The following is a 10,549-nucleotide window of genomic DNA, read 5'->3' on the forward strand; positions in this document are numbered from 1 at the left end:
TTTTTTTAAGTGGAAGCTTAATTAAAAAAAAAAAAAAACCCTTTTACCTAATTCTGTTATTTGAATGTCTTTAGGATTTACATTCCTAGGATAATCTTCTAGTCCACAAATACAGCAGCATGACTATGCAACAGCACCACAGAGAGAATGGCAACTGATCTACCTTCTTCACTGGGTGAGATCTCCAGTCGTGGGGAGCTGCCAGGAGAGACAGACAGGGCAGAGCGGTCAGTATATAGTAAGGCACCAAAGCAGGAAGGTAAAGGACGATCAGGAGGGAACCTACTCTGATTTTAAAAAGAAGTTTTACTATTTATGGAGAGAGTTGCGGGAGTTACTCTAAGGCAGGATAAAGACAAATGGAAAGACTGAAGGTGTCAGTCTGCAGATACATGAACTATATTCACTATGCAGCAAGCAGCCAAGGAGTGAGTATTATATTGAACGTGATTTAAACTGGGGCTAAGCAAACCAAAGAGGATGGACAGAGAAGCGAAAGGATATCCAGCAATGCAGGTGAGAGGTGATGAAAGTCTGAAGTAGAGTGAAGGCAAAGGAGAAGAAAGGGCGGGGGGCAGATGTGAGGTACACTAAAACATAGAATATATAGGAGACAGAATATTTTGAAGTTCTAAATGGAAATACAAATTAAGAAAAATAGCAAAGTCAAAAGGAAGGGTGACTTCTAAAGGAGAAGAGGAGTAGTGTTCAGGGTATTTTGAGCTTAATTCTTGGTGGGACTGTCTCACAGACAAGGGGAGGTGCGTGCCTTCAGAGTACAGAAGAATGTATAGGATGGAACTAAGAGACAGACTGGAGTCACAGCAAGTAATGACAACTGAACTTGAAACAGGTCATCTGCCTGACAGGAGACTAGGAAAGATGATGTCCTCTTTGGGAAACACAGCCCATGAAGGAGGCGGAGGATAATAAGAACCAGAAGGTGGTGACTGTCACACGTGTCAAGGTTGCCTTGTCACCTGAGCAAGAGGGAAGTTAGCAGGAGAAAAGTTTGTTGCAAAGAGTGATACTGTCAATAAGGACAACACAGACTGTGAAAAAGACAGCTGAATTTGGTGCTTAGATAGTCGTTTTAAAAAAAATTCTTTAAAAAGAGAGTGTACAATGTTTTCTGATATATCTTCAAAATACCAATTTTCCAGCTTCTTCAGGGCCTTTGAAAGCAAACTGGATGGAATGTCTGTTTTGTTCACTGTGGTACCCCCAGAACCTAGACTAGTAGTTGGGCCAGAGGAGGAGTGGATAACTTTTGTGGAATGAATGATGTGACCTCTCAATCTTCCCTCCATGTATCACCCCCTTGAGCTCTTCATTTCTTCCCTACTGAGCTAAGAGGCCAGGATCTCACACATGTTGACCAACTGTCTTATCAACATCCTAAATAATCCGGCCCCAATATTCTTCTCTTACATGTTTCCTATTTCTAACTCTGTGAATTTTTAGGATCTTCTCTATTAACCTGGTGTCTTGAAATTTCATGATGCCTGGTTTGATGCGAGTCTTCATTCACTGTGGTGAGCACTTGATGAACAATTCTTACCCAGAAAAAAAAAAAATTACTTTCAGTTCTGAAACTTTGGTGGAGGGCACAGGGGGCAGGGTAGGAGAAGGCCAGTAATTATTATTTCTTACCTAATTGCATCCATCCTCTCTCCTCTATATTTTCTCTTTCTAAAACTTTCTGGTCAAATATTGAGCCTTGAACTGACCCTTAAGTCTATCTTTTCTTTCTCTCTATTTTACACTCTTTTCTAGATTTCTTTGACTATATCTTTCAATACTATCTGGAGAAGGAAATGGCAACCCACTCCAGTATTCTTGCCTTGAAAATCCCATGGATGGGGGAGCCTGGTAGGTTAAAGTCCGTGGGGTCACAAAGAGTCAGACACGACTGAGCCACTTCACTTCACTTCAGTACTACCATGGCTTTACCCTGTTTTCTAAGAGTTTTTCCTTGAACTCCAAGTGTACAAAGGCTTTTTGCAATATTATCCTTTAAGTTTCAAGGCTGTAACATTCTCTCTGAGAATATTAAATATAGGAACTTTTTATCGAATTAATCTTCTGTTTCCTACCTTGTCTCTCGCCCCTCTGAGATTGCTTTAGTGTCTGCATTTCTTGTTAGCTGATTTCTTAAAATATCTGGTGATCCTTGTCTATTCATTAAAATATGAGTAAGATACTAAAAACCTGACTAGAAACACTGTAGGGGTCAAAATCTTCTTCAATAAAGGACCAGACAGTAAATATTTTAGGCTTTGAGGGGCATGTAGTCTGCTATAACTACTCAACTCTGCTATTACAGTGTAAAAGCAGCCACAGATAATATAAAAATGAATGAGCAAGGATGTTCTAATTAAGCTTTATTCATGGACACTGAAATTTGAATTTCACATAATTTTCATGTGTCATGAAATATTTTTATTTTGTTTTTCTTATGAACCATGTGGCAGGCAGAGCAATGTCCCCCACAAAGATTTCCACCCCGTAATCCCTGGAACCTGTGAATATGTTATCACACCAGGCAAAGGGGAATCAAGATTTCAAACTGAATTAATGTTGATAATCAACTGATCTTAAAACATGGCAATTATTCAAGGAGATATAATGTAAGCACAAGAGTTTTTAAAAGTGCAAGAGGGACGCGAAAGAGAAGGTCATGGTTTTGTGATGTGAAAAAGACTCAAACTCACTATTGTTGACCTTGAAGATGGAGGAAGGCAGCCATGAACCAAGGAATATGGGTAGCTTCTAGAAGCTGGAAAGGGCAAGGAAATGGATTCTCCCCTAAAGCAGCCAAAAGAGAATACAGTCCTGCCGACACCCTGATTTTGAGTTCAATGAAACTCTTTTTTAATATAACTTTTTTAAAAATTTCATTTTATATTTAATTGGAGGATAATTTCTTTACAATATTGTGATGGTTTCTGCCATATATCAACATGAATCAGCCATAGGTATACATATATCCCCTCCCTCTTAAACCTTCCTCTCACTTTCCACCCCTCTAGGTTGTCACAGAGCATCAGCTTTTGGTTTCCTGAGTCACACACCAAATGCTCACTGGCTATCTATTTTACATATGGTAATGTATAATGTTTCAATGCTACTCTCTCAAATCATCCCACCCTCTCCTTCCTCCACTGTGTCCAAAAGTCTGTCCTTTATGTCTGCGTCTCCTTTGCTGCCCTGCAAATAGGATCATCGGGACCATCTTTCTCGATTCCATATATATATGTCAATATACAGTATTTGTCTTTCTCTTTCTGACTTACTTCATTCTGTATAATAGGCTCTAGGTTCATCTACATCATTAGAACTGACTCATCAATGAGACTTCTAACTGACATAAGAAGTCTGTGCTATTTCAAACCACTAAGTTTTTGGTAAATTTGTTACAATAACCACAGAAAAACAACACAACCATTTAAAAACAAACAAAAAAAAATCTTTCTTAGCTTGCAGGTCATACAAAAATAGATGTGGCACGTGGGCCACAGTTTGCTGACCTTTGGTATAAGCACTTGCTCCAGACTGCCTAGCACTGGATCCTAGTTCTGCCACTTACAAGCTGCAATTTTGGCTAGGCAGCACAACTTTCTTTTTGTATTGGTTTCCTCATCTGTAAAATAATGATAGTAATAGTACTTTTGTAAGGATTTTTGTAAGGATTAAATGAAGTAAAACATGTAAAGTACTTAAAATATTACCTAACTCAAAGTAAGTATTCAGTAAATGCTATAATAATAACAATGGCAATAACAACAGAGGAGGAGATGAAACACAGCCTTCTATGAAGATTTACACCTTATCTCAGCTTTGCTTGGAGTATGAAGTCTCTCTGACAGACCACCCTAAAAGTAACTCTTCAGTCTAGGGTAGGAAGAGAACTGCAGGATAAGCCAGTTCATCTTTTATAGGCTTTCCCCAGCCCAGCTAAGGTTTCAGCTTTCTCCAGTTGGCCAAGTCAGTGACCACTCACACATTTGGTTTCTAGTTTCCAAAAGTGTCTTGACTTCTCTTTTTGGCTGTCATCTCTAATTCTCGTTGATTGTATGGGTTTATGCTTTAAAAATACCTTTTCTGTCATTTTAATGGGGTTTTAGGAAGAAACAGAACTGAATGAATCTGTTTAACTTACCATATTTAACTAGAAGTCTTAAATTCAATCATTCTCCTGACTTCAAAAAATAAGGATAATTTTAACCTAACTTTTTCAAAACTAGCATATTCTCATTTTTATTAATACTGCTCCCCCAAATATGTGACATTTTACAAGAGCATTATAAGTAAAACTTTAAAGCTTCCATTAAAATAATTGACAAATTACAGCTTAACTTTAGGGCTTGCAAGTAATTTCACAGTATTGATGGTTTGTGTTTTGAATCAATGACACATTTTTTGAAAACTGAGCTTTGAAAAAATATGCATGTTAAAAACACTATGGCATAAGTTGTAAGTCATATGCTTTCTCTTGAATGTTTATTTTAAAAATAATTATAATTCATAACTACCAAAGCACACTAATCAATGAATACATAAAGTTTTTGTTTATTGATGGTGATTTTATTTCCATACATTGAATGACTGGTTCTAGCAGGGATCTATATTCTTATCTTCCTAAACCATACTTTTAACCACCAAAACGTCTGCTATGCTCAAATTCATGACACTTCCCAGACATTGTTAAACTGCACCCTGAGATCTAACTATGCCAATTCTACAAAAACTGCAAATCCCCTAGGAGCTAAAAAAGAAAGAATAAGACAAACAGTTATTAAAACCTGCTATGTGCAAGCCCTGTTCTGGATGCTTTAAATATATACCTAATACAATCCTCAAAATAACTGGACAAGGTGGGGATCATGCCCTCATTTCATGAATAAGGAAAAGGAGGGTATAGAGAGCTTAGGAAACTCAGGACTGATGGACAGAAAGTCCTAGGTAATGTGCAGAGTAATTGTATGTCTCGGGTGTCATTTACAAAATATGCTATAGAACTACACAGTAGACTTCTAGGTATCCATATTATTTTCTAAACTCCAACTATTAGGCCTAATGAAAAGACAAAAAATCTATATTTGAATTTTTAATAAGACTTTCTTTATATTTTTTACAGAGCCACATCTAGCTAGACAAACCAACAGAAATAGAGCTATGGAGAAAACTACAGAAGGATACACTGCAGGTAATTTATAAGCCAGGGAAGCCCAATTTATAAGCATAATGGGTAGGAATAGGCTAATGAGAGTAGAGATACAACTACTCATAATAGTAATAACAATTTTTTGAAAAGTATATATTTTATTTTTGTAAAATTATGCTTCCCGTTAATAAAGAAATTTTGAAAAATCCAATTAGAACCATATCTATTATTACAAGGTTGTCCATGTTATACTCTCAAATTTAAAAAGTGGAAGTGAAAGTCGCACAATCATGTCCAACTCTTTGCGACCCCATGGACTGTAGTCCAAGGAATTCTCCAGGCCAGAATACTGGAGTAGGTAGCCGTCCCCTTCTCCAGGGGATCTTCCCAGCCCAGGGATCGAACCCAGGTCCCCCGCACTGCAGGCGGATTCTTTACCAAATTAAAAAAAAAAAGGAAACTATAAATTCTCTATTATAAAAACAAAATGTTTTACTCTGTGTGTGTATGTATATATAATATATTAATAAAGGGGAAGGTGTAGAAGGCCAAATGTCAACCTAATCTTAACTTGGGTCACCTGAAGGTGACCGCATGTTTGCATGCTCAGTCACTTCAGTCGTGTCCAACTCTGTGACCCCACAGACAGCAGCTTGCCAGCTCCTCTGTCCAAGGGATTTTCCCAGCAAGAATACTGGAGTGTCGAACCCACGTTTCCTGCACTGCCAGCATAGTCTTTGTCCACTGAGCCACCTGGGAAGCCCTGAAGGTGATTGGAGACATTTAAAGATTTGTGGAACACTGGACTCAAGCCACTACTGGTGACTTTATTTTTCATATTCTTTCTCCTTCACATCTGTTCTCTTATTCACCAGGGGCTTATTTGCTCAGAAGCTTATCTCCTGGTGTGATCACTAGTCCTTGCCCCACCTTTCTCTGAACCAAACCAACTTTCTCTAGCATGGCTGAGCGAATGTGGGCACTGACCAACCACCAAGCTGGAGAAATGTCTCTGCAGTGTCTCACAGGCTTGAGGCTTTCCTGGTAAGGGGTTGTAGTGTGTGGTCATGTTTCTAAAAGGGACAGCCCCAGAATCCGGACTGGGGTTGCAGGCCAAAGGAGCAGTAGGAGGTAGTCAGATGGAGAGTGGGTCAAGTTTCTGGTAGTACCCTATTGCCAAACCAAACTTCAAATATTATTCCCTCCCATCACCTGTTCTAGGGAAGGCAAAACTCCATGAATATAATGGGTCCTCATTTTCCTGCTACAATCTTAGTCTACAAATAATGGTTGCAATACAAGGAAGCACACCATGTTCTTTTGGTAAAGAATTTGGCATAGTGTCAATTCTTGATTCATACTAAAGAGCACTAACACTGTTTCTAGCAAAATATGTCCCAAGAGTTCAGTAGGTTTTTTTATGTGAATGGAAGTCATCACTGGGTATTCATAAGACTATCCAAGCTGGAATATTTTAAACGCCAGAAATTATACTTGAGAGAGACATGAAACATCGTTTTAAAATCCATCTATATTAATACAGATTATGTGTTTCTACACCATTAAAGATACATCTAAAATTATGTATTTGTGGACCTCAATAGCTCCCATTCTCCCTCTCATATCTCTGACTTACTATGTTTTCATATAACATAGATAGTTCTTTATGCTACTATTTTTAAGACTTCTTAGAAATAAACTGACAATGTCAATAAACAAGTAAAAAATATATATTTATATACTGTATAAGTATGTATATTTATATACTGTATAAGTACTGTATATTTTATATTTTTATATACTGTATAAGTATGTCAGGTGATGATCAGCACTATGGAAGAAAATAAGAGGGAGAGAGTGCCACTGGTGGGGTGAAGGCTGCAATTGTATATAGTGTGGAGTCAAGGAAGGCCTTGCTGAAAAGACAGCATTTGACCAAAGTGCTGAAAAAGGTGAAGGGTGAAAGTCATGTGAACACCTAAGAGAAGAATGTGGAGCCTGGAGGTTCAGCATCTGCAGGGGTCCTGAGTCTGGCGGCATGCTGTTACCTCTCCAACACCATCTCCCCATACTCTGCACCTCCCTCACTTCCTGCCAACTGAACACTGGCCTCCTTGCTGCTGCTCACATGCAAGCTGGTGAATGGAGAGTGAGGAACTGGGGAGGCAGCACAGACCAGGAGAAGCTCCTCTGAAGTGGCCTTCCTCTCAATTTAAAAACAACCCAGCATCAAATGACTTGAGAGCGATGCCGGGCAAACAAACACTCCTCTTGAGCAACAATGTCCAACAGAACTTTCTGCAATGATGAGAATGTTCTCTATCTGTGCTGTCCAGTAAGTGGCTAGTATGGCTGAGGAACTGAAATTTTAATTTTGTCCTATTTTAATTATTTTTAAATTGAAATAGTCAAATGTAGCTAGTGGCTATACTAGCAGCCAGCAAATTTCTAGAATAAAGGTAGGCCTTGGGAATACAGAAATTTATCACTGACAGACACTTTACTTCTAAGAAAAGAGATACATTTCATTTAATTTGCTGAAGTTCAAGTTGGTCTAATGAGAATTCCATGATAAAATATAGCAATTATGATAGCTTTACTTGTCACAAAACATATGTATGAAGCATTATTTGCCATGTAATTCTTTGGCTACTGTGTGGGAAAAATTACTGTTATTAGCTTTTCTTATCTCAGCTTTAGTGTTTCCCTCTACATGATTTATTATTGCTGAAGTAATAATTAAGAATTTTTAAAATCTATTTTTAATCGAACTGGGTTTCCTAACAAGTTTTTTTCCTCTTAATTTGATTTTTCTTCAGGTGACACATACACATGCAAATTTAAGAATATGAAGAAATGTAATGAATATAATGTGGTAAAATAAGCTCTATATTCAATGTATTATTAAAGTTTGACTAAACAGAATCAAAGATTCTGATTAGAACAATGGCTTAAAAGATTTCCTTTTCTACAAAATAGGGAACATGAGATATACTAATTATTTTAAGAGAGATGCAAGGCTAACCTTTAAAAACTATATTCAACTTAGAAACTATGGTTTCTAAAAAAAAGGCATGTACTACGCTTAGTCGCTCAGTTGTGTCTGACTCTTTGCAACCCCGTGGACTGTAGCTCTCCAGGCTCCTCTGTCCATGGAGATTCTCTAGGCAAGAATACTAGAGCCGGTTGCCATGCCCTCTTCCAGGGGATCTTCCCAACTCCAGGATCGAACCCAGGTCTCCCACATTGCAGGCAGATTCTTTAATGTCTGAGCCACCAGAGAAGCCCATGAAAAGCATGTATACATGCATACACACATATATGTGTATGTGTGCATATATACATACACACATACTAAACACATCACTATTAAAGCTAGTCAAGAAAACTTTTACATTTTCTATGTTAACAGCACTCAGAGACGATGAAAGCCAGTTACTAAAAAATTTATTGCTTAGTTAAAACTCAGTTTACAATTCAAAGGATTTTTAAAATCTCTGAGCTGTTATGAAGCTTTATGGGGTTTATAGTGGAGATGAAAACAGAAATAAAAAGATCTGACAAACAGAAAATGCCAAAGATATTTCCAGCATTATCAACATGGATTCTTTTTTCTCTATCATTACTTTTTACCTATTCCCAAAAAACTGACTTTAACTCCATCTGCCTGAAAGACAACTGTTTCTTGGGGTCCCTTTCAAAATGAAAGTGCTTGATGGGCAATTTTATTTGAAAGAATATTATTTTTATAATTGTTAAAAATAAAAAGAATGTAAACTCTATGAAGGCAGGAATTTTGGATCATCTACAGTAGTTCCAGTCTTCAGAATAGTGCCTGAATATAGCACAGATAATAAATATTTATTGAATTAATAATTTTACCAGCACCTTTTATTAAAATAAGATAATCAACTTTTACTTAACATTAGTGTAGATTTTCATTTTAACATTGGTAATCTAGAATAACTCCAGTTAAAAATTCTTGTTTTACCATCTATACATGCAACAAACCCCTTTTCAAAGCTTATTGGTAATACACAGAATTAACCAAAGACTATTCATTATTTTATTCATTCTTTCTGTGGTTATAGAATTCTATGATCCCTTTCAATTCCAAAATTTATTTTATTCTAATAATGACTTAAAATGGAAAAAAAAAATCTGAAACTTATTCAAATGGAATGTCATGGAATGTCAAACTATTATTTAAATTACTACAGAAGTAACTGCTCAACAACTTATGGATCACCCTGGTTATTTCATGGTTTTCTCACCTCTTTTAAAGGGTATTTCTAGTTCTCTGCTTAGTCTTGTTTTACATCACTGTCAAATTCTTCACTTTCAAATCCAAGTATATTGAAATGTCATAAAATAAACTATACTATATTTTTTATATTTTATACCAAAAGATTGAGTTTATGTTAAAAACAAAATCTAATACAAATTGGAAAATACTGAGTTGGAATGTTTGCTAAAATGCTGTTTACTGCAGAGGCCCAATGTTTTATCAACTAACACTGAAGTTTAAATTAGGGCTAAACTCAGGAAATTGACCTTCATAATATTTTAACATGATGTTTGTCTTTTTAAGGTGGCTTTCTTCTCAGAAAAGAGGACTTAAATATCCTTGACTTACTGTCAAATTACGGTCCCAGATCTGTATGCTTCCATTCTGACAAGCAGCTGCTATGAGGCTTCCGTCTCTACTATATGTGCACGTGGTAGGAATTACTTTTTTACCCTGCATTGTCCGCGGTTTAAACACGCTTTTTTGCTTCTTTGGATTTTCAACTTCCCAGGTCCTCACAGTCCTTAAAAAAAGAAAAAAAGGGAGATTTTTATTTATAAAAAAGAAAGGATTTTAAAATACAAAAGAGTTCACAAAGACTGTTTGACCTTTTAAGCATATAAATCTAATTAATGTTTTTTACATTTTTTAAATAAAATGTGTGGTATGTAAATGAGTTTTCCCACTGCAATAAAGTCAACCATCCAAATTGTGCTGTCATGAAATCAAAGCGCAAGTGCAAATTCGACTTCAAATGTCAAAGTTCTTAGTTCTGACCCTCTAAAGCAGTAGTTTCCAAACAACTGACTATACACTCTGATCAGCACAACTGTTGAACATTATATACCCACTACATATGCAGGTTAATTTCTAAATTACATGTGGTAATATATTGTTATTTAACACACACCAGAAAATATACTGAAAAAAACTGGTCAGTAAAAAAGAATGATGTGGGACTTCCCTGGCCAAAACAGTAAAAGATAATTTAAAAGAACAGTGGGATAAATATAAATATAAAAACAAATACAACATGGTGGGTTTAAATCCAACCTCATCAATAACTAGAAATTCCATCACATTAATTGGAAATG

General features: G+C 36.5%; 1 protein-coding gene across 2 annotated transcripts in view; it reads right to left on the minus strand.

The window, feature by feature from the left end:
- The window catches only part of WDR70 (WD repeat domain 70), a 280,280-nt gene that overhangs the window by 90,951 nt on the left and 178,780 nt on the right, over nt 1-10,549 (minus strand). For both annotated transcript variants that reach the window (XM_010853759.1, XM_010853760.1), the window contains exon 10: nt 9,804-9,978. In XM_010853759.1, coding sequence (XP_010852061.1) covers nt 9,804-9,978 — 175 coding nt within the window. The remainder of the gene's footprint in view (nt 1-9,803; nt 9,979-10,549) is intronic.

The sequence above is a fragment of the Bison bison genome, unplaced genomic scaffold (genome assembly GCF_000754665.1).
Source record: "Bison bison bison isolate TAMUID 2011002044 unplaced genomic scaffold, Bison_UMD1.0 scf7180017864331, whole genome shotgun sequence".
In the NCBI taxonomy this organism is placed as follows: Eukaryota; Metazoa; Chordata; class Mammalia; order Artiodactyla; family Bovidae; genus Bison; species Bison bison.